General features: G+C 38.4%; 1 protein-coding gene across 1 annotated transcript; it reads right to left on the bottom strand.

The window, feature by feature from the left end:
- Window positions 1-21,089, bottom strand: LOC117299979 (integrin alpha-9-like). The gene is made up of 25 exons (XM_033783614.1): window positions 20,542-21,089; window positions 18,082-18,206; window positions 17,207-17,313; window positions 16,451-16,598; window positions 16,176-16,298; window positions 15,582-15,686; window positions 15,068-15,210; window positions 14,147-14,284; window positions 13,362-13,470; window positions 13,020-13,114; window positions 12,430-12,572; window positions 11,525-11,685; window positions 11,168-11,331; window positions 9,067-9,228; window positions 8,548-8,627; window positions 7,731-7,875; window positions 7,404-7,529; window positions 6,532-6,704; window positions 5,610-5,781; window positions 5,086-5,193; window positions 4,086-4,229; window positions 3,327-3,443; window positions 2,710-2,814; window positions 1,716-1,835; window positions 1-1,024 (listed from the first exon to the last, which is right to left on the bottom strand). The coding sequence occupies exons 1-25, from the start codon at window positions 20,754-20,756 to the stop codon at window positions 968-970; spliced, it is 3,285 nt and encodes a 1,094-aa protein (XP_033639505.1). The 5' UTR covers window positions 20,757-21,089; the 3' UTR covers window positions 1-967.
- Between the last annotated feature and the right edge of the window lie 3,765 nt (window positions 21,090-24,854).

Genomic DNA, 24,854 nt, shown 5'->3' with positions numbered 1-24,854 from the left:
GTTGATTACATAAAGTACTTACACTGCCAGCCATGTTTTGTTAGCAAAAAACAATTATGTAATGTTCCTTTAACAAGGTGTCAATTGATCACATTTCCTCTGACAGCTGTTCCAGAAGACTGCTCTACATTAAACTGTTTCTGTGTAAATCCATTGTACTCCTATTTTCAAATCTCATGCAAAATATACAGCTTTTAATGCATTTTATATACGCATACAAAATAATAACAACAGCAGTATAAAAGAAAACAGCGTATAATGTGTACACCCCATTATAATGTTAGTTTTGGTATAATTCTACTGTCATATTTGGGAACCAGTAGCTTCTATCTAACCGAGTAAATGCAGCAATATATATAAATTAAGCGGCAAGTATTTACATAATTTTGACGTCATTCGTGTAATTAGCCAATAAACGATTCACAAAACACGTATACCCCCATTGCTTATGACGTCAAAAGCTCAAGTAGAGCCCTCATTAGGTATATAAAAGGAAGACTATCATTGACGGAGAGTTTGTTACATGCATGCTTGACGTTTCTCTGATTGGACTAAGAATTTGGCGGTTTATGCAGGGGTCTAGGATACAAGATGCAAAGCATAAGTAAAAGTGAACAAAAGGAAGAAGACTGACAATTTTACAGCTGTGTAGACCTCTTTTTTACCAACTCTCTATAACCAAACCGAGGCTGGAAAGAAACAAATAGACTGGTCCCTTTTTGTATTTACACGAGAAGCCCATGATTGCACAAAGTGAGGGAGTTTAGGAGCAATACTAAACAATTATCAGCATCCGATCGCACTATGAGCAGTTTTAACACATCGCACGTGGGTTCTGTGAAGTTTGAATTTGAGTTTTTTGCACGTGGTGCAATAGGTTGGAATTTTGAACGCTAAACCTCGATCTATGCTGTGTTTGTTTTTTTAAGAGTTCGAAGATTTCTTGTGTCCAAACTGAAAAACCACCTCAAGGGGCACCCGATTTGATAATATCATCCACTGTCTTTCTCTCGAAGAAACCAACCTATGGGAGAAAAATACAAACATCTCAAATAATTAGTTGTCGGTTTATGGTTTTTACAAGCGGGGGTTGATTGGCGTAGTGGTTGCTTTCCTCGCCTTCCACTGGCAGTAGAAGAATCCAAGATGTGAAATGGATACGCAGTCCGTGCCTGATTGCGTGGATTGTCTCTGGAATAATTCTTCGAGTTTACCCCCCCCCCTTTTTTTCTAAGGGTGAAACTTCCTTCTTTCCGTTCTTGGCTATTTTTAAGTCTTTCTTTTGCATTCGTTGGAATATTTTGGGTTTTTTCTTAAATTTGCTCTTCCATGTACAAACAACCATCGCCAGAAATACTACTATTAAGGAAAGGTTCTGCTTATAAAAAGTGGTTACATTTTAAAAGTCCAGAATTTCATTTTAGCTTTGTGTTTCTCTGTTTTTCTGTCCTTTTATAAGAATTTTGTATGCCTGTTATTTTCACAGAAGTCGGGAAAGTTCTGAGTACACATTGCTAACACACATCGTTGTAAATGGGTAAAACCAAACTGAATATTCTTTATCCCCGAAGTAAATTTAACATCTATTAAATGACATTTCTGTTATTTTAGAAAGTTCAAAAATGTTAAGAAGTCATTCGGCCAGTCCCACCGACCTTGTGATAGTAAGAGTCGACTGTAATAGTTGGTATTTTATATTTGTTTTTATGGCGTACCTTCCATAGAGCTGCTACTAACATCACCAGCCCCAGTATGCCTCCGATGGTACTGACGGCAATGACCCAAGGCTCCACGGGCTTATTCAGAACCTCGTCGGTAAAAATCGTTGTCTTCAACTGAAAATGAAGAAAAGTCAAAACTTGTCATCTTTAAATAAACATCTTGTTTTTGCGTTTCTTGTGTAATATACAAATTGCAATCCTGCTCAAATAAACATAATTAAACTCTGTGGAACACTCCTTTTGGTAACGAAGGGTAAATTAGTAACTTTTATATAACACCCAAGCAGATCCTTGCCATTTGATTGGAGGATTGTCCGTCACGTGATAGCAAATAAAAGTACCATTGCACGCTGAGTCACTCGCCGTGCTTTTTCGTTCCATCCGAAAAGTACCATTGCACGCTGGCACGCTGCCAGCGTGCAATGGTACTTTTCGGATGGAACGAAAAAGCTGAGTAAAAACATCACTGCGTGCGCGTGTCTTTGGTAACGCAGCAGGTGTTACTGCAAGAAGGCATAGTAAAATTACTAGCATTCGGCTTCTACAGTTGAAATTGTTTGTTTTGAAAGTTGTTTCTTTCAATCAAAATGACAAAGTTCTACTTGGATGTTATATAAAACAAATAATGAATGTTTTTCATTCGTGCAATGGTGCGAATATGTTCATTCGTTGAAAGCTGGAATGTTCCATTCAACTCGGCTCCGCCTCGTTGAATAGAACATTCCATCTTTCAACTCATGAACATATTCGCACCATTGCACTCATAAACATTCATTATGTGTATACTAACCTAAAAACGAAGTTCCCCCGGTGAACAAGAAAAAAAATATGTCCCCAAATCGGTAACAAACGTGACTTTAACGGTCGCAGATCAAAAACATATGTTTACAAGAATTGGTCAAAAAAAAATATTCACATTCGCCCATTGTCTTAAAATATGACCCAGAAATTAAAAATTACTATTACAGCTTTTTTACTGAAATATTACCTGAATGGTATCCGGCATCCCATCATCAGGTTGCGTGTGGGGTCGGCTGGTATCCTGCAGTTCAAATATTGCCGTCGAAATCAGATCAACGATTCCCATCTCATTCTAGAGATAAATAATTATTTGCAAAACGAAAACAATTGATTCGAATCCAATTCGCGTAAAAATTCCTGAGATTTTTCACATAACCTCAAGAAAATTTTTGTCATCCAGTGCTGACACATATTAAAGGTGTTTGGGTAAAAACAGTACTCTGTATCCCATCTACTCTGCAATTTTAACATTAATACTGAGAACAAAAAATAAAGTAATATTTCAACCGATCCGCTTGGAACTGGGTTTCAGTGAAACTTGAAGTATGATGACTACGTCAACATTGAAACATGATGACTACGTCACCATTTTGGTGTGACAGAAAGATCATGACTTTGTGGATGTTCCCGGTATTTACACACAATTATAAGAAACACTAAACCATCTTCTTCAAAACCTCAGTTTTGTCCACAAAAAAACACATCATTAAGTGCTTCATTATTCCAATACACTGCATGTTGTTCAATGGGGTTTTTAGGAGCTTTTTTTTTTAGGAGCTTGTAAAAGTTAAAAAGCATCCTTACATCAATTAGTGTACGTTGCCACAGCAACGCATCCGCGGTGACAACAACTCCAGCTCTGCTGTTCATAGGGCCTTCGACTGTGCATGTAACAGTGACGCACTGAGCTCTGTCGCAATCCTGCGGGGGGGGGGGGGACAACACCCGAAAATTCAAAATGATTTTAAAAAAAATAATACAATTAACTAAAGATGTCAGAAACTATTCACAGTTAAATCTTCTTGTTCACTCAAATTAATCTTAGGACTTATGACGAGTTAAATTCCCTATCCATAGACGTGAGGACGCATTGAACCCATCCTAAGTAAGGACGAGTTACTCGTCCTAACTCGAGAAAGGATTAATCGATTCGTGAAATCGGCTCCAGAACACTTATTGTGGAATAGGGGTTAACCCTGGTGTTTCTTGTTCACATAAGAAGCACCCTTATTTACAGGTTTCCTCGAGCGTGCGAGCTACAGTGATTAAGTTCACTGTGGGGCATCATTTTCACACCAGAAATGTATTATAATGATAATATTATACTAGGGAACTTTCAAAAACTTAAAACATTAAGTAGGATCTGAAAATTGGCATGGTGGATAACTCAGGGAGGTTTGCGATATTCACCATGTGAATATTGTATCTTGTTGAGTAGTGCTGGTTCTAAAAAGAACCGGTGGTTACGACCCAACTTATAAATTGTTGAACTCTTTAGTTGTTTACAACCGTATCAATCAAGTAAAAGTATTGAAGTGGTATTTAAAATGGTTGTATACTTACAAAATCTTGATTTGAAGAATCATCTAAAGCTAGTCCATCGTTTGAATACGCCAGCATACCGGCTGAATCTAAATAATGGTCCATTATTTCAAATCTCTGCTGTTCTAGTACTGACGCACCATCACACTTGCCTCCACCGTTCATCTGCAGAGAAAATGAACTTAATATAACCATGGAGGAAGAGAGAAGACTTTTTAAAGCCTTATTTGTAACGCTGTAAAAATTCAGACAATCCCATTGCCCCAGGGCTCCATGGAACTCTCTACCACTTAATCTTCGATCTGTCTTTGTACCGCAAAATTCAAGTCTCTTCTCAAAACTTATCTTATGTCACAGGTTTACAATGACTAATTTTGTTGTGTCTGTTTTTCTCTGTGTTGTGTTTTGTTTTTGTTTTGATTTTTGGTTTTACCGCGCCTTGAACACCCAGCAGGTTGGATATGTGCGCATTACAAGTCTTATTATTATTATTATTAATAATATAACAGGGTACATTTTCCCTCTTCCGCTTCCTAAGGACTGTCTTCTCCAGGGATAAATACATGTTTAATCGTATACGACACCTTTCCTCTGAACTGTTTTAAAGACACTGGACACTATTGGTAATTGTTAAAGACCAGTATTCTCACTCGGGTGTATCCCAACTTACGCACAAAATAACAAACATGTGAATTTTTTGGGCTAAATTCGTCATCAATTTTGCAAGAGAATAATGACAAGAAAAACCAGTCACCCTAGTTGGATTATTTTGTATGCATTCAGATGCATAATAAAACGCTTCAGATGAAGCCTTTTTACTAACTGAGTGAATAATTACTTCTTTCTCAAAAAATATGTTACTTCAGAGGGAGCCATTTCTCACAATGTTTTATACTATCACTGCTCGTTACCAAGTAAGTTTGTATGCTAACAATTATTTTGAGTAATTACCAAACAGTAAAGTCTCCCTAGCTGTTTCGCTGGAGAAATTGTATTCACGACATTGTACAAACTGGCTTACCTGAATGCTCTTGAAGTAAATCAACCAATCACCGTTGTTTGCTCTCCATGGTAACTGAATGGTAACCTTCCCATCAAACGGTAGACGACCAGGCCCTTGGTTACCAACCTTTAATTAATCACAACGAGTTGTGTATGGATTTCACTATTGGCAGTTTGTTCAACAAATGAACATTGTTGTGAAAGCTGACAAACATTGAAACCATCAAACAAAAAACACAAACAAACAAACAAACAATTAAATGTATTGATTGCACCATATTATTCGACATGCAATTCGACTTCAGATCATTGGTCATACATTAAAAGCCTCTCTGGTGACGTCAGTGCAAAATGTTCCATTTTGTAACCTACTTCATGCTTACATGCTGCATGGCTCTATACAAAATGTTGCTTAACAATTATTATTCGCTAAGCAACCATTAGCAGGGATCCATTCTGCTTAGCATCTGTGCTAAGCAGCAAAGTGACAGTAACACATATTATGGGAACAAATCACTCTTTAACATTAATTGTTTGTTGTACCTCGTATATGTGTGTAAAAGTTGGTCCAATCCCTTTCATGTTTGACTTGCCGTCGCCGTCTAAAAAACCCGCTCCTACAAGGGCTTGCCGCAAGAGGGCCTCCTTGTCTGGTGCCTTGCCGTCAACTGTCTCGTTGTCCGGGGAATAAAAGATTTGCTCTGGTTGCACCACTCTATAACGCAAATAAAAATGATGCAACTTGAAAAGACAGTTTTGTTATTGACACAAGCTTCTCTATACAGCTGTTTTTCCCCCGGCTACTTTATTATTTGTGTTTCACTCGTACGCCCGCTAAAGCGATTTAAGTTTTAAAGCACTGTGTACTTTGGTACTTTATCGAGTCCTACATATGTTTATCAACCATTACTCGGGTCGATGGGACTCGAACCCGCGACGTTTTTCTTTTCAGTACAGACCACTAGGCCAACAAGGTTGCCTGCCGTCGATTTCACAAAGAGTTATGACTCGAGTTAGGATGAGTAACTCGTCCTAACTTAGGATTAATCTTAAGGTCTGCATGCTACAGTGCAGGGTTGGGACTCGTCCTACGTCCTAAAGATTAGTCTTAAGTTAGGAAGAGTTTTGTGAAATCGACGGCTGGTACCTAAAAGTAGTTCGAATTGTTTTGTGTACAACTTTGGAAAGGGAATTTTATCCCTACTGTGTGTTTGTATAGAAGGTCAATGGTTAACTTTTTTTGGACGCTGGGTGGCAGCAGACTTACCAGGTATATCCATTGTTCTCGATAATGTGCGCATGCTCAGAACTGCGTAAACGTTGGAAATTTCCTGGTAAGTTTGCTGCCACCTAGTGTTCTAAAGTGTCCAATTTTACCTGCTTTTTTAACGAGGATTTCGATGGTTAACAGAAACTATTGCAAGTCTAACTTGACCTATTTACCAAAAGGTAATTAGTTTCATACCCTCTGACTGCTATATCCGCGACGATTAGGACAGGCAGTTTCACTGTCACGGTGTTGTCACGTAGACCGTTAGCGCCCTCTTCGACGCTGATGGTCGAGGCTGCTATGGATAAATCCACCACTTTTCGCCCCAAGGCTATTCCACCGACATCGAACCGCATGCGCAGAATACTCTGTTTGAGATAATTTGTGCATGATTAATTGATCGTTAACCACCGAATGGCTTAAATAAATTCAATTCTAATTTCAACAAACATAATGAAATACGGTATAACCTAATGTTTCAACCCATTCTGAGTATAGTTGGTTCTGAAAAAAAGAAAACCAGAAGTAACATAAGATTTTTAAACACATTGTAAGTAAAACTGGCAAAATTAAATATACAGCTGAATCACGATTCAATGAAAAAAAATCATTGAATAACTTGTCTAAAACTTACAGCATCAGGGGCCAACTTCATAGAGCTGCTTAAGCAAAACATTTGGTTAAGCACGAAAATAGCTTGCTTATTTTACACTTGTTACTGGCCGAAACTTTATGCCATACATAGTGTTTGTGACTGGTATTTAGCTATTTTTCACTTAGCATAACAATTGAGTGTAGTCTTGGCCGGTATTCTGATTTTACTAAGCATGGATTATTTTGCTTAAGCAGAATTATGTGTTTAAGCAGCTCTATGAAATTGGGCCCTGATCGAACAGTAGCCTACCTCTCAAAATATTTGGTGACAGTTTTCATATTATAATAAGTTAATACTTTAAAGGTTATGTTTGAAAATAAACTGAGATAATCAAATCTCTATACCACTTAATATCACTGAACTTTATCCATTCATTATGTTACCCACAAGCCATGTAACATCCGGTACTCACCACTGTGTTAGATCTCATAGGATTACCCACAAAGCAAAGCACTTCCGCTGTCTCGTTGTATGCCTCTCTTGGTGCACAGGTTATCGTATTGTCAGGAGTACAGGTACTCGACTGTAGACACTCGACCTTTGAATGGAAACAAAACAATTTTAAATAAGCAATCGACGTTATGGTGTTCTCGTTGCTAATGAGTATCCGAAAGTAACGAGAAACACATCAAAAACTGAAATCTCACGTGGCACCAACTAATTAGTAACAAGTCATCAACTGCTATGAATTTATAATTGTATTTCACTATTAATTGTTCATAGCAATGCTTCCACTCACTGTTGTAGTTTCCAATGACTCGTAAACCACTTCTCTTGGATGGGTGATGAGCAGTTCCGAGTTGTGTGCTTCCTCCCCCTGGTTGTGGACTTCCACCAACAGGTACACCACGCTGTCACCTCCGAGAGTGATGTACGGGTTACCGCTGTGGTTTGGGAAATTATTTGGTTTGATTTGATTTGATTCGAAACGGTTTAATAAAAACAAAGACCACCGCAGCCAAAGGCTGAATTGCAGTCAAATTTCACTTAAGATACCGTTTTTTTTATTACAAATTTCAAAGAGTTTAAAATACAAGAAAACAATCAAATATAAAACCACAATATTAAAAAACAAGATTAACAAAGATGATTAACACAAACTAAAAAAATTAGTGGTCCAGGAAATTTCAAACGGAAACAGACTCCAAATTAGGACTACCCAAATCTTTAAAGATGTTAGCAATTGACAGGCAGACAAAGCTAATTAATCTTAGGTGTAAAGAAAAATAAAACTCGGATTTACAACAATAAAACCATTGTTTAAATAATGTTTATTTTCTAAGGGCCATGTCACACCAGGCAATTTACAGGCAACCTTGTTCACAGCATCTCAAAAAAGAGAATTCATTTACATTTGAATGTTCACATAATTAATATTGGGGATCGCACGTGTAAGACCATTCCTCCATGGTAAGACAGTGTTTGAAAAATTACTCCTGTGCTACCAAAGTAGTCCGGCAGCATACACTGCAGTTGGTTGCATCTAATTGCCTCATGTGACACGGCTAAACATTTTTATAAAATTTGACCATAAATTATTTCCACATTGTGGTTACCTTTGTGCTTCGAGGTCGGCCACGACTTTAATGTTAGTTTGGCAAATGGAGTCACTCCCGCAATCACCAACGAATAAAACCTAAAAGAAAAAGGAAAACATGTTTTAAGGAACTAATGTTAAATCGAAAAACAACGAAGAAACTGCACTAATACAAACAGCCTTCGTGTGACGTCACAATTGCGCATAAACATAACCAGTCAATTTTGATCAACCAAAAATGTATAGGCCTACATTAGATATGTTTGTTAAATATAAATTGGTTATTTATAAGTATTTTATCATTAATAAGGACTTTCGTATTGATCAGGGCCCAATTTCATAGAGCTGCACAAGCACAATAAGTATAAGCTAAGCACAGCAACATTATGCTTACCAGATTAAGGTTTCCTGCAAAAAATACAATGTCACTTGTACAATTTGTGACTGGTGTCCTGCTCATTTCTCTTAAGCAGATTTTTGAAATTCGGCCCAGGTTCTGGATGTTTAAAACATTTAGCAAATAGTTTATTTTGTTTACCATTTTTTCTGCAGTTCCATTGGAGCAGGCGTCATATACAGGTGGTAGATTACCTTTGAATCTGTAGACTTCATCACCGCGCAGTGGACCCTGGGGTTGGTAGTCGAAGACGTTATAGTTCAGAAGAAACTTTAGCGGAGTCAGGAAATCACCAGCTTCACCCTAAGAAGAAGAAAGATAAAAGGCTGTGGACACTATTGGTAATTACTCAAAATAATTATTAGCATAAAACCTCACTTGGTAACAAGTAATGGGGAGAGGTTGATAGTATAAAACATTGTGAGAAACGGCTCCCTCTGAAGTTACGTAGTTTTCGAAAGAGAAGTAATTTTCTACGGATTTGATTTCGAGACCTCAGATTTAGAATTTGAGGTCTCGATATCAAGCATCTGACAGCGCACAACTCCGTGTGACAAGGGTGTTTGTTCTTTCAATATTATCTCAAAACTTTGATGAACAGACCGATTGAGCTCAAATTTTCGCAGGTTTGTTATGTTGTGCTGATGGTCTTTGACAATTACAAATAGTGTCCAGTGTCCTTGAAGCCATTGGACACTTTCTGAACAGATTTACAAATAACTTACAGGGTTTAGAGAAGGTAATGGTGAAATACTTCCCTTGAAATATTATTCCATGATATGCTTTACTTTTTGAGAAAACATGTCCTCGATATCGAGAATAACAGATTTATTTTAAACGTATGTCATATGACACGGCGAAACGTGCGGAAACAAGGGTGGGTTTGTCCCCGACTCCGATGACCGATTGAGCCTAAAATGTTCACAGGTTTTTTATATATAAGCTGTGATACACGAAGTGTGGGCCTTTGGACAATACTGTTTACCGATGTTGTGCGATTGCTTTAAAGTCACCTGGAAATAGATTGTTTCTCTCGTTCAAACATAAGAGTATATGCTTATGAACAATAAACAATTTTTTTTAAGTAATTGTTTGTCCGATTTATAAGTTAAAATATATAAAGTTGTTTGGGAGGCTGACTCCGCCAATCCCTTTTGTGACGTCAATCGAGGCAGACTTTGCCTGCAATGCGTACAGTAAACACACGTGCAAAGTACATGTGCGGTTCAGGTCGTGAGTTTGTACGTTTCAAAAAAGTGTTTTTCTGCATTCAGCAGTAATACACTTGGTCGGCATTGCCGGGAAAATGCAAAAAAAATTTGAAACGTACAAACTCACGACTTGGACCGTACATGTACTTTGCAAGTGTGTTTACTCTACGCATTGCAGGCAAAGTCTGCCTCGGTTGACGTCACGAACAGCGCCCTCTCGGGTCGGGGCCTAGTCTTAAATTTGTAAATAACATAAGAAAAAACTTTTCTGTTTTTTTCATATTCCACTCTTCAAAACACATATATTAGTGACAAAAGCTTTATTTTGAAAAAATACCACTTCCAGGTGACTTTCAGGTAATTGTTTAAGTTTTTTTTCAAAGCCTACTCTCTGTCTCTAACAGTTGAGGTGAATTTGAAAATTACTGACTAAACTCGCTTGGGAATGCCCATTGAAACTTCTGTAAAGGGTGACAGTAAAGTTCATTTGATATTGGTTGTCACAGAAATGTCGAATATACAACAAATGCCATTAAAACACTCGCTGTGTAAACATAATGTGAATGTTCAATATTCAATATCAAACTAACTTTACCATCACCAGTAAAAGGTGTATATTGTTTCAAGAGTTAAAATTCGTGGATGAAATATAGAGCACGCAATACTCAGTTGAGTATTATTTTGTGGTCTCTTTTTCATCCATAAAAAGAACCCAGGGTAGTTTACAACACGACGTTTCGATCAGTATGCTCTGATTGTTTTCATGGAAAAGGCTGGATTCTCTTGCTACTGGGGCTGATTTCACAAAGCAATAAAATTCACCACAAGTCAATTAATTGTCAGTTTTACCATGATAAATGATTTGTATTGTGACACCTACTTAGCAACTATGATTTGATTTGCAGTTAAGATCAATTTAGCTCTTTGTGAAACGGCCCAAGGCTGGGAATGTTGATGTGGATTAGCGTGACGAGAAAGCTTGTTTCTAGTTAAATCTTCAATAATTTTACAAACTTGTCAACCACACATACCCTTAAGTAGGCCTTTGTAAGGTAACAAGAACGCACGTCTTTCTTGAGCTCAACTGTGTCTGCTATGGATGTTGCTTCGCTCCCTCCGTCCGTCATAAAGAAGAACCTGGACGCGGCTCCAATATCAGACTTCAGTGTGTCCACCTCAAGATTATAGTCAAATTCTGTGAAAACCAAACATTAATCGAATATTGATCAGTCAGCCAATCAATCAAATCGGGCCTACATCATTGCCCTTGACTTATTGAATACTCTACAAACTAAATAATACCTATCGAAATTGTAAAAAACAACAACCAGATAACAAACAAATTGGGATTACTGGATTTTGTTTATTGATTATTGATTTAAACTTACTGACGTCTTCCGGCAAACCATGTTCATCGGTGTATTCAAAACAGACTTCAACATCTAGACACGTGATCGATCGATTCCTAAGTATGCAGTTGAGGAACTCAGGGTCAAGGGTCAAGGGGTCAACTGCAATCCAAGCCTTAAGCCTGATGACCGGAAGGGTCCTGAAACAAACAAAATATCGATAGCTTGAGTGGTACTGTCTTCTGACGCATCATTAATGTGACACTGCACAATACTACACATAACACTACAAGGTGATAAATCACTGACCCTCCAAAGGCACTGAACCCAAAACTGTTAAGCACACAAATTGAACAGCACAGAAACAACTTGCTTAGCAGAAACAGGTTACCAGTCAAATTGCCATGTATGTGTTTTGTCTGCGGCAGAAAATCTGCTTAGGCCCCATTTTCTGATTAAACTTGTCAATCATTTATGTATCTCTCTCTCTCTCTCTCTCTCTCTCTCTCTGACCCAGTTATGTCCGTGATGTCACTTTTGTTTTCTGCTGAAGACAATCAAAAGCATACTGATCGAAACGTCGTGTTTATAAACTAAAACAAAGTCCATAATCACGACAGCTTATTAAGGGATGAGAACAACCATAAATGTAATAAAAATCAACCATAATAGGAGACTTTTGAACGCTAGGTGGCAGCAGACTTACCAGTTAAACGTCCATTGCTTACGTACTTCTGAGCATGCGCACATTACCGAGAACAATGGATTTTACCTCGTAAGTCTGCTGCCAACTAGCGTTTAAAAGTCTTCAAGCGTTCCAAACGACCCGAAAGTCCCCTTTTGTAATCAACCATAAATGTAATAAAAATCAAACGTGGAATTTCCTTCACAAATTAATCCAAGCAAATACGAGAGAGACCATAACTGGGTCAAAGGTCACTTACTTGAACAATACGACTGTGTCATTTGCATAGGCGCCAACAATAATATCCGGATATTCATTAAAGTCGATATCCATCCCTCCGGAAATAGAACTGCCGAAACTTTGAAGGCCAGGTAGGTTTGCCAGGGCTCTTGCGGCGATTCTCTTCAAGGTAGAAAATACGTCATGACATTGTTTTACTCATATCTCAAAAACTACAGCACCTCGGATACTAATATTTTAAGGGAAGCTTTCTACCATCATTATCTTCAAACGGTGTAAGTTTAATATAAATCTGTGGACATTGTGTTTTGTGTTACAAAAAGTACCCATACCCTTTAAGGGTTTTGATACTTTTACGGATCAAGTTTTTGGCCATGACATCTCACACACTGTATATGAGGATGTATTACGATTTCTTCGCCAAGTTTTTGAGAAGAATTTTTTTTTATCCGTATCCGTTGTACTCGTTAAATTAATCATTTTCGTGAAATTGTTTACCTCTTTTCTCAAAAACTACATGCAGCACCTCATCAAGTAATATTTAAGGCATTACTTATCAAAAATAAAAATTGGAAACATGTTGACGAAAATATCAATAATTTGACCAACCTGTGAATATGTTCTTTGGATTCCTCCAATATAGCCTCTGTAAATGTACACTGCGCCGGTATTTTCGTCTTCGTACGGTGCCCCAATAGCGACATCTGAATTTGATGATAGTAATATACTTGCGCAATGAATATGCATGAAATGACGTCATAATGTAGTTTGAATAATCAGATTCAAATGGACTGCATCCGTTAACTGCATGTTAAAAATGCGCGCGTCTTTCCTCTTATTGGTTTTCTTTTTATTTATTTATTTATTTATTCATTTATATAATTCACTATTTTATTTATTAATGTCATTTTTTTCTGGGGGGGGGGAGGGGGTTACGCAAGACTAACTTACCATTAAAACCATCCAAATTAATGTCTCCAATGAATGCTATGGCTGAGCCGAAGCGACCTCCGATGGCCCTGGTGCCCTCCAGCTTAAAATCCTGGAGTTCCATCCTTCCCTGTTTACCAGTGAATAAATAAAAACATGAAATAATACGTCTGGGATCCAGACTAAACTACCTACCCTCATCACTCTCTCTAGTCTTTCTTTTAAAAATTTAAGAGTTCAGTTCCTTATTCGTATTCACAAACTTAGGTATAATTTGTAAGTTTTGCTGGCCTTGTCTCACACTTGTATGCTTCATTACTTCATGAAGTTGTACCATGGTTGCAATAAATGTTTGTATGTCCATAGGTTAGAGAGCAAAAGCATATGGCTTAACCTTATCACTAAATGTTACCATAATTGCTGCGTATTATTGAATAATTATTGTGAACTGCTTGGGTATACTGACATTGTTGCAATGAGTTACAACAATGAAATACTTTTACTGAAAACTCTTATTGGAAATAAAAATGATAATGTGCGAATTTATCAGTGCATAGAAAGGTAACAACATCTAAAGCGCGTATACAAAATTTATATATTGTAACAGATAAATAACAAGGAAAAAACAAGAGAGGAGCGAAATACTTTTATAGACCTTATGCATTGACGTCATCCAGCCGCCATTTAGAGGTAAAACTGTGACGAAACAATCGAAACGCACACATTTGTTTGCGTGGCGCACATGATGGAACAAACAGACGAAACAAACGTTCAATAATTAAAAGAGTTTAATATTGTGTCTTTACCGCTCCTTTGTTTATGTAGACGTATACAAGTCCTTCGTCTTGTTTGACGGTATACAAGGGCGCCCCCACAAGAAGATCTGACAATCCATCATTGTTGAAGTCTACCCCTAAAACGGCACCACCGTAGTAGGAGCCCATCTGTGGATAAAGTCCATGTGAGAATAAACGAGGTAAGTGCAAAGTAGTTTATTGTGTGATGCTATTCGGACATGGTACTGCCTTTCGAAGTAGAGTTATTATCACAGTGCACACACGAGCCGCATGCTTGTCATGCAATCTGTCCCCGCAGATTGTGTCCCAATAATAATGGAAATTTAACTTGCGCTGAAAGAGGTTGATTCAAAATAGAGGGCGTTATTAGAAGACATTTGTACACAGTTCATCGTAGGGTGGACATAATCTCCGGAGAAGATCTATTTCATCTATTATGTTATTATTTCACCGGGGAAAAATGGTTTCGTGGAAGTGTCGTGGCCGGGCGGTTAAGAGCACCGAATTCAAACTCAGACATGGTGTTTCTGATGAGCAGAGTGTCAGTGAGTTCGAATCCCCCGCTGTGACACTTGTGTCCTTAAGCAAGACATTTAACCATTGTCTGGTCCTTCAGATGGGACGTAAAGCCGTTGGTCCCATTTGTTGTGTAAACGCATGTAAACGAACCGTGTGCAGTCATCGAAAAGAGAAAAGGTTCACCTACGTGTTCCTGGCTGGATTGGCTGCATAGTGCGCCACTGCACCTTGTAAACCATTACAAGGTGCTCATAAGGATTAGGTCTCATAATTCAAACTTCGTCCCACACTCACCTTGCAGTAAGAAAAACTCCTGGCGCTTGGTACCCTTTGGCAAAAGGCGCGTTATAAACACGGTTATTATTATTATTATTATTTGCCTCAATGGATAAAAATGTTATTGATTTTTACCTGCTCGCCTCTGAGCTGAGTGTACATCTCAAACGTCTCCAGATTGTAAATAAAAACCTTCCCGACTGAATCTGACCGTGGCGCCCCCGTGACGCCCTGCTCCGTGTCGACCGATCTGAAGTTCCCAGATGACACCGAGTAACCTATGAATGGGAGGTCATGATAGCACCCTTAAGTTCATAGACTTTTATCAAATTTTAGAATTGATATAAAGCACCCTTAAGTTCTTGGATTTTTATCACAGAATTTTATGCAATTTTTTGAGAATTGATAACACCCTTAAGTTCCAGGATTTTTATCACATTTCTGGAATTGATAGCACCCTTAAGTATCTGAATTTTTATCACATTTATTTTTGAGAATTGATAGTTTTGATGCAGTTTTATTTACATACGATTTGAACAAGACAGGTAAATAATACTCAAGTCTACTAAATCTTTGCCCTCCTGTATCATCCTAGACAAAAACAAAAACACCCCAGCAAAAAACGTTTACTTGTTATGTATCTACCTACCTATGTATTCCGTTTGGTGTTTTTCGCCCATCATGTTCCAGTCCGAGAGGTTCCCGAAAGTGTACCGATATGTGTCCCCGTTCTTATCTGCCTTTATTGTGGTACCTATCCAAACCATGGGTTAGAATCACAAAAATAGTTAGTAAAAATGATTTTTAACAAGTGATAAGTTTGTATTGGCAGGCCTATTTGTATACACATTATTGACTGGCAGTTCGGTAAATAGTATACGTCTATTTCCCCATAGTGACCTCTTCTGGTCACTCTTAGGCCCGAGGGAGTTTTTTAGTCGCTGTTCACGATTCACGTCTAGAGGGAACTGTAACCAGTCAACAAAAACGACTAGTGCCCGATCGGGCGCTATTCCCGCAAAACATGCGCGCGCGCGATCACTAGACTTTATTAGTTCACCCCCATGGACCGTGCTTCAGCCAACCAAGAGTTGTGTTATAAAACTTATTATTACCGGGCAATATCGGTGGTCTTATTTGGCAAGACATCTGCTATAGAATGGCAAAGATCGTGGGTTCGAATCCCAATAGAGTAAAATACCGGTGATTTTGTTTTATACAGAACTCAATTTATTTGACATACCGGCCCATTCATACGAGCCAACAGCCCCTAGCATAAGGTCTCCATCCTTGGTGTAGGCGGCGCTGATACCCGCCTGGCAGCTACCCTGGTACCTGTATGTCCCATTCACTAAAGTTTGTATCTCTGCAGAGAGAAAGAAAAAGGTAGATGATAAAAAAGGATGTTGGAGTTACTGGACTGTTGTGGACTTAATTTACATAACTGTTAATCATTATTCTAGCCACCTTCAATTGTTCAGACGGCAGTGGCCGGTGGGTCGTTCTGGATAAACTCACCATCAACGCATGGTCGTAGTTTCTTGACTTGTTCGAAGTTGGCGTCAGCCACGTAGCATATCCCATTCGGGAATCGGTCAACTCCCTCGTTCTCTGACGTGGGATCCTCGTTGATGTAGTAATCATTGGACCATAGATGACCACACACCTAAAAAAAAAAAAAAAAAACATGGAATTATGGCTTAAAATTACGATTGTCATGCACCGCGCTCAACAATTTCCTGTCGTAGGCATTTTTTGTTTGAATCTTGAAACTTGAATTGTTTTTACTGTTGTATGATTAAAAATACCATAATTCTGGACACACAATAACGTTGTAAATTTCAGGCCCTAAAAACTTATGTGAATATTCAATGTCCAATATGAACAGGTTTTCCTCATAATGTACTGAATATAGCACAATTCTGGACACACATACACTAACAGTGTAAATGTCAGGCCCTCACAAACTTATGTGAATCTTCATTGTCCAATATGAACAGGATTTCCTCATAATGTATTGTTTATAGCACAATTCTGGACACACAATAACAGTGTAAATTTCAAGCCCTGACAAACGCAGGTAAATATTCAATGTCCAATATGAACAGGATTTCCTCATAATGTATTGCATATAGCACAATTCTGGACACACAATAACAGTGTCAATTTCAAGCCCTGACAAACGCAGGTGAATATTCAATGTCCAATATGAACAGGATTTGCTCATAATGTATTGAATATACCACAATTCAATAACAGTGAAAACCTGCTTACCGAGACGTCACCATTCTTGTCCCTATTGGTTTGTCTTGCCAGGGTTACACCCAGCCATTGATTGTCTTTAACGTCAACTATCTTCTCGGCAGGAAAATCCTGATTTCCTAGATTTAAAAAGGAAATCAATAAATTCAACATGAAATTATAGAACTAAGAAGAAAGTCATCAAATCGTATTAACCGTCACTTTTTTGTTTAATTTGTTTATGTGACATCTTTCTCAGTTTAAAGACCTGGACACTTTTGGTATTAACTGTCACAGACCAGTCTTCCCACTTGGTGTATCTCAACATTATTCATAAAATAACAAACCTGTGCAAATTTGAGCTCAATTGGTTGTCGAAGTTGCGAGATAATAATGAAAGAACAAACTAAACACCCTTGTCACACAAAGTTGTGTGCTTTCAGATGCTTGATTTCGAGACCTCAAAATCTAATTTTAAGGTCTCGAAATCAAATTTGTTGAAAGTTACTTCTTTTTTGAAAACTACGTTACTTCAGAGGGAGCCGTTTCTCACAATGTTTTACACTACCAACCTCTCCCCATTACTCATTACCAAGTAAGTTTTTATGCTAATATTTTGAGTAATATAATAGTGTCCACTGCCTTTAATATAATTATTTGGTTTACGGTTACATCATGTGCATATCTACTTCCCAGGTAGAGTTTGTTCTTTAGATAACTGTCCTGCAATGTTCTCTTACCGCGGAGTAAATTTGTCGGATTTTAAATTATTTTAAGAGTTTTTAAGACAAAGCATTAAGTATAAATGAATTCCATATGTTAAAAGCATTGGTGATGCAACGAATATCACCCTTTAAAGCGCCCTCAAGCGGTCACAAGTTAAAAGGTCAATTACAACAGGTGTTTACCTGTAGAGTCAAGGAGTATCTGGTCACAAATGTAAGGGGAATTAGAACGACACTTCCAGAGGGCACCTGGGCGTTCCAACGAAGGCTGATGTGCACTTCTGCCTCTGGGGGCACCGACTAAAATCCTGGTCAAGGAGAAAGTAAAAAATGGGTTTCGTTAGTTCTTTTATTTGTTTTAAAGCCTTTGGTGATTGTCAAAGACCATTCTTCTCACTTGGTGTATCCCAACATATGCATAAAAATAACAGACCTGTAAACAATGGCCATCAAAGATGCAGGAGAATAATTCGTGTGCTTTTAGATGCCTAATAAAAGGCTTCGGGCCTTCTTTAAATATTTGAGTGAGAAACTACCTCTTTTCTCAAAAATTAACTATTTCATACAGAGGGAGCAGTTGCTCGCAAGTGGCTGCACTATCTCAATTTCGAACCGCGTTGAAACCTACCCGAGTCCTCTCCGGTTCAGCCTCGCTTCTTTTCGACACGGATCAGATCGATAAGCAACATTAACACTGGTCTTTACGTGAACCGGCTAATGCGTGAACCGTATAACAGTTCAAGCCGAGAAATGCAATTTGGATCCGGATTGAGATTTTCAACCCCCCTTGTCAGGGTTGATTTCAATCCGGCTAGAGCATGCTACCCGGATCGGAGGCGGACTGAACTTTTAACAGTGTGAAACGGGTTGAATGAAATCTCCAGTTCGGAGCCGGTTCCGACCTAGTCTTGGTTCAGGACTCTCCTGGATTTGTAACAAGAAAGCGCGCTATCACCCCCAACGCGCTATCAACCACGAACCGCTATCACAGGAGAGTCTTGGAACATTCGTTAAATCTCCCCCCAAAATCGGGGGAAAACATAATGCGCGTGCGTAGGTTTCCCGCAGAGCCCGCCCCTTTTTTTTTGGGGGGGGGGGAGATTTAACGAATGTGCCAAGACTCTCCTGTGATAGCGGTTCTCGGGTGATAGCGGTTGGTGGTTGATAGCGCGTTGGGGGTGATAGCGCGCCCTGTTGTGACAAATCCAGGAGAGTCTTGAACCAAGACTAGTTCCGACCCTGAGATTTTGGACAGTGTTAAAAGACCTTTAGGTGATACAAGAATAGCACTTTCAAATGAAGAGCCACTATTGCACTAAACCATGCGTAACAACACATTCTGTATCAACACATTCTGTATCTGTATCTGTCAAGTTATGCAACAATATCCGAACAGGGACGTTATTATTATTTACAGGCGCAGAAATGTCAAGCGGACAAACCCCCCCCCCCCCTCCACCCCAGGAAAGTAGACATGTTTTTATTAGTAATCTTCTCCCTACCTACCCACGCTACCTGCGACCGACCGTTGCATGGACGATATCGCACTTTGACTTTTGTATGAAAGGCATAATGTGCGCATTTGGTGCAGCGCTAACGACTTGTCATCAAGTCTAGAACTACCCCCCCCCCCAAACTCATTGCCATTACAAGGGGTTACCGCAAACCTTATATCTATAGTACTGTATTATTGTGCAGTATATTGTGAACGTCATTTAATAAATCGTACAAAGTGTTTATGTTTGGTGTGACCAATCAACCATAACATGAAATACAAAGCATGTGAATATTTGGTTTGAATCTATTGTGTGAGTGAGGAGGAAGTAGTGGAAACCAAGTATAGGACCTATACAACATTTCCAACATGTTGGAAATGGTATGTTGTATCAACCGAAATCGGCTGTTGCGTTTTTAAAAGATTTTCAAAGACCGTTTATTTTTTTCCGATAACTGCATTTCAGCCATGGACAATCACCGGCTTGAACGTGTCATTGAATTGGCTTCCGAAACATTTCCTACATTGTAGTTTTTGAATCTGCAATTACCTCTAAGATTCAAGTCATTGTGCAAGATCCTATACCCAACCATTTCATTCTTCGGTGGTTGTCAGCAAAATCAGGGAGCAATCGTCCTCCACCTGCACTAAGCGTTTCAGTAATTTTTATTTGGTGTCCTTTTCTATTTTAACTTCTACTTGATGTAATTTTTTTTAAACATATTTTGATGTTGACATGTGCAATTCAGTTTTTTAACTGCGAGTCATGTTTTAATAAACCATTTTTGAATTGAATTGAAAAAGTAAGTCAGTCCTGCCTATTGCTTGTCACTTGGTCAACTCCAAAATTCAAAAGATAATTCCCTGCGTTTTGTTCATTTTCTGTTTTGCTTGGGTTGCTGGCATCACTTACAACTTGTGAGGGCCTCCTTTGTTCCCTTTTTTCATCTTTGGTGGTTTTTGTTTCTGTCATCTCACTTGTATTTTTTGGATGGTTGTAAATATTTATTTCTCTGTGTATTTTTTCCCGTTTACATGTTTGGGGGTCAACTGAGTGAGTGGGTGCTATAATAATCATGGGGAAATTTTCTTTATTTTTACCCTATGCTTCAATTACATGTACTTCGATAGGCTGAAAATACACTCACCATGGCGTGGTGGCCGCGTTTGTATGTTGCACCGTGGTGTAACCAAAGTAGCTACCTGGATCTCCTGTGTACTTAATCAGGTCATCCGTCATATCGTCTATATTACAAGTAGCAACAAGACACACACAAGAAGACAAGAAGACAGTCACTAGGGCCAGTAGCCGGAACAGTGATCCACCATGCGATCCCATCGAAATCCTTAGCCGAGTTCTCATGATGGTAGCTGAACGTCTGACGACACGAAGTTGGTGGCGTTTTAGGGGTACCGGTGACACGCTGCAACACCACTTCACTGGAGAAAATTAGTACAGCGTTCCCGGCTGGTATGAAGCTGATCAAGATAACCCGAGCTTTTTCACAAATCTGGTGCCGGTTTTGCAATATGATGTGTCAGATGAAAACAGACCATGCATGTTTGACATCAGGATGTTAAAGGAGTCCAAAATAAAAGGATCTTGACGAGAGGAGCTTTTGCCGTTATTTCATACAGTTATTTATTCTCGATCTAAAAACGTAAAGGAGAGAGCAGAGTATGTATAGATGTTAACTCTGTCGCAAATATTTTGAAAGTGAGTGTCAAATGTGAACGTGAAGCTTATGAGGGCGCAAGTGAAGAGGATAATTTGCATTAAAAAAAAAACGTTTCTAAAACGAACTGAATCGGCGGATGGATAACAATATTAGTTTAAGTAATACGTTAACAAATGAAAGAAATGATACATTTAAAGGCAGTGGACACTGTTGGTAATTACTCCAAAAAGATTATTAGCATAAAACCTTACTTAATAACGAGTAATGGAGAGCTGATGATAGTAAAAAATGTGAGAAACGGCTCCCTCTGAAGTAACGTAGTTTTCGTGAAAGAAGTAATTTTACACGAATTTGATTTCGAGCTATAGACCTCAGAATTAGATTTTAGGTCTCGAAATCAAGCATCTGAAAGTAGTCGTGTGACAAGGGTGTTTTTTCTTTCATCATTATCTCGCAAATTTTCACAGGTTAGTATTTTATGCATTTGTTGAGATACACCAAGTGACAAGACTTGTCTTTGACAATTACCAATAGTGTCCATGGTCTTTAAAGGGGAAACAAGTAAACTATGTGGGTCATCTTTATAACTGTCATATTGTTCCCCTCAGTCGAAAAATGTCGTCTTCGGCATTCAACTTAAGTTATAATTATATTATAATTATGCATGTACAAAACTCAAATGGTTTTCCCTATTGTTTGCAATAATTGTTGACATACTCAGTGACACTTTCTCCGTATATACAATGGGGGAGTATCACCCTCTGGGTCACAAGGAGGGGTCGTGGAGGAGACCTCGACAGGTGAAGGAGACGAGAGGAGTGGATCTGTGTCAAATGTCACTGATGATGACATTGGTGTACCATTGGAGGATACTGGAGGTGGTATACCCTCTTGAGACTCTTCTTGGGGGTACAGGGGTTTGTCTATGCCCACAGGAATGAAGTAGATTTCTCCTTCTTAATATTGACTGTCTTCTTCATGAAGTTGCGGTTCTCTTGGTGTTTCTTGTGACTGGTTTCTCCGTCCGTTGGTTCACTCTCTTCTGAAGCTGCGGTGCTGGTTTCTTCCAGAGGGAGGAACATGCAAGCGGTGATTAGGTTCCTGTGGAGTCAGTGTCATTCATTCCCGTCGTACATGGAGCGAGCAGTATACACTGGCAGATCGGAGTGTTTGGCACATAATGGTGTAAGGGTGGTTCCCATCTATCGGCCAATTTATGCGTACCTGTTAGATGTTTGTTCTGCACCAGAACTGAATCACCACTCTAATAGAGTTTGTGCACAATTCTCCAGTTTCGATTAATAGAGGGCGCTATTTTCCTGTAATTATTTTCTAATTAAAATAACTCATTACTGTGCAAGTTTTGCCCTTGACGACTTCCACATGTTATTCAGGGCCACCATAAGTACATCTGGGAAAAAATTCAGGAAGATGCAGAGGGTAGACCACTAAACACGAAAGCTAGAGCCCTTTTTGATGATCATCCCACGGTCTATCTGCAAGGGTGCATCTCGGGTTCTTCTGTCGTAATCTTGCTTCTGTTTGGTTTGAGCTTAATTGACGGGGTCACTCGCTGTGTTGTACGCGCGTCGCAGTCTTTCTCTGAAACCTTCTAATAGTCTAGACCAGATTTCCAAAAAGGGCTCTAGTTAAGCAAGTGAGCGGCATTTTTGAGTAAAAGTTCGTAACATACCTGATTTAACTAATTTGGGGGTGCTGAATCCGAAAATGGTGGATACCAAGGCTAATTTTTTAGTCCTTCACCCTGAAAAATCAAATTTAAAACAATACAGGAAATCTAGCTGACGACGGACTTCTCACGTGAAAAATAGTCAGGTTCTGCTGTGGTTCCATATTGATGTTGTCAGGATACCATACAGGGCAGGTACCCGGGTGCATGTCAGGTATCCGTAACAAACTTTTGATTGTACTGGATAGATCTACAACCGAATTGCACTTTCAGAGGGACCAACATGTGCTTCCAATGTCAATTTGAAAGTATTTTAGTTGTTTTTTTTTTTCTAATAAAGAGTTATTTACTATTTGAACATAATTTCTCTGTTGTTAAAAGCACAAACCGTTGATTATTTTCTCTTATAATGTAGGCCTACACTACTTAAACTTCAACTTCAACAAATCAACTTTTCAGTGCTCCCTGTTTTTGAATAGGTCAACTTTTAGTGTTCACACTCATGGCTTGAAATTATCTTACACAAGAAGACGATAGCAAGATTCCGAAACAAAGGACAACAAAATATGTACCTCCTCCATTGATTAAACAATCCATCCCTCTCTTTTCAGCTGGGTGTGAAGAACAAGGAAAAAACAAATATCTCTTTATTCAATATTACCGCTCAATCCACATGAATAGAATCCTACTTTATTTTTGTATGTCAGCTAGGACGGTTCCCAGCAATGAATCATTCATGAAGGTTTGCGTATCTTCGATATTAGCAATCATAGTTTGGAGTACAAACTGTGGCAAATTGTTTTGCTAAACAAAAAGCTTAAGTCAAAAGACTGTTTTAATTTTAGCTAAGTACCTCAGACTCTTACTTTGCTTTTCCAGCAATATTTTATTTGGAAAAAACAACAGGAGTTTAAACTTTAAAAACCAACTTTAATAAAAAGTCTTAAACCCCCCAAAAATGAAAATAGTAAGTTAAAAAAAACCTAATCGTAAAAAATTTATAATACCCAGTGGACTTCTTTGCAATGTGATAGTATATGATTTTCGATTTAGATGACTCTGTACATGCTGGAAAGGATGACATACACTGAAAAGAAGATGCCTCCTTGCACCAAGCTGTTGTATGTGTTTCCGTGTTGTTTCAGTACTACAAGGATACCTTCTCCGGTATACTTCCATCATAACAACATAAAATCAGGTTAATTTTAGGAAAAACACTATTGGATTTTGGGAAATATCAGCTTGAATGGAATGCTTTGATGCGTCGATTCCATAGAGGCATTTTTGTAATGTCATGTAACTGTATCTCCCCAAAGGAAATAACATGTTTGTAAAATGATATGTTTGCTCATCAGTTTCCTGAATACTAGGGAGCCCAAATACTACAAAACATTTGTTTATAATTTATACACATTGGGTTATTTATTGGACATAATATTAAGTGACATCAAACTGAAACACTTCAAAATATCGCTTGATTTTCGCACTCTAAGTATCTTGAACTATTCTGACCAAAAAAAGATGATATACAAAAATAAAGTATAGGAGTCTATACTTGTGGATTGAGCGGTAATAATGAATAAAGAGACATTTGTATTTTTCCTTGTTCTTCACACCCAGCTGAAAAGAGAGGGGTGGATTGTTTAATCAATGGAGGGGATACATATTTTGTTGTCCTTTGTTTCTGAATCTTACTATCGTCTTCTTGTGTGAAATTTGTCCATGTGTACAAACACGAACAATGCGTTAAACTGTCAATAAACAAACAAACTGGATTTTTTTCAATTGTTAGCCTACAACAGTTAGATTGTGGAGAACACTTTTTAAAACGAGGGGGATTGTAATCGAAAAATTAGTTACTTTAAAATCCTTTAAAATAAATTTTTGTTTTGGACTGATAAGATAATTTGCTTTTAACAACAGAGAAATTATGTTCAAATAATAAATAGCTCTTTATTAGAAAAAACACTAACTCAAATACTTTCAAAATTACATTGAAAGCACCTGTTGGTCCCTCTGAAAGTGCAATTTGATTGCAGATCTATCCAGTACACCCAAAAGCTTGTTACGGATACCTGACCTGCACCCGGGT

Source organism: Asterias rubens, chromosome 15 (assembly GCF_902459465.1).
Source record: "Asterias rubens chromosome 15, eAstRub1.3, whole genome shotgun sequence".
Classification (NCBI taxonomy): Eukaryota; Metazoa; Echinodermata; class Asteroidea; order Forcipulatida; family Asteriidae; genus Asterias; species Asterias rubens.
Note: the sequence above shows the minus strand (reverse complement) of the source record. Positions and strands in the feature narration are given on the sequence as shown.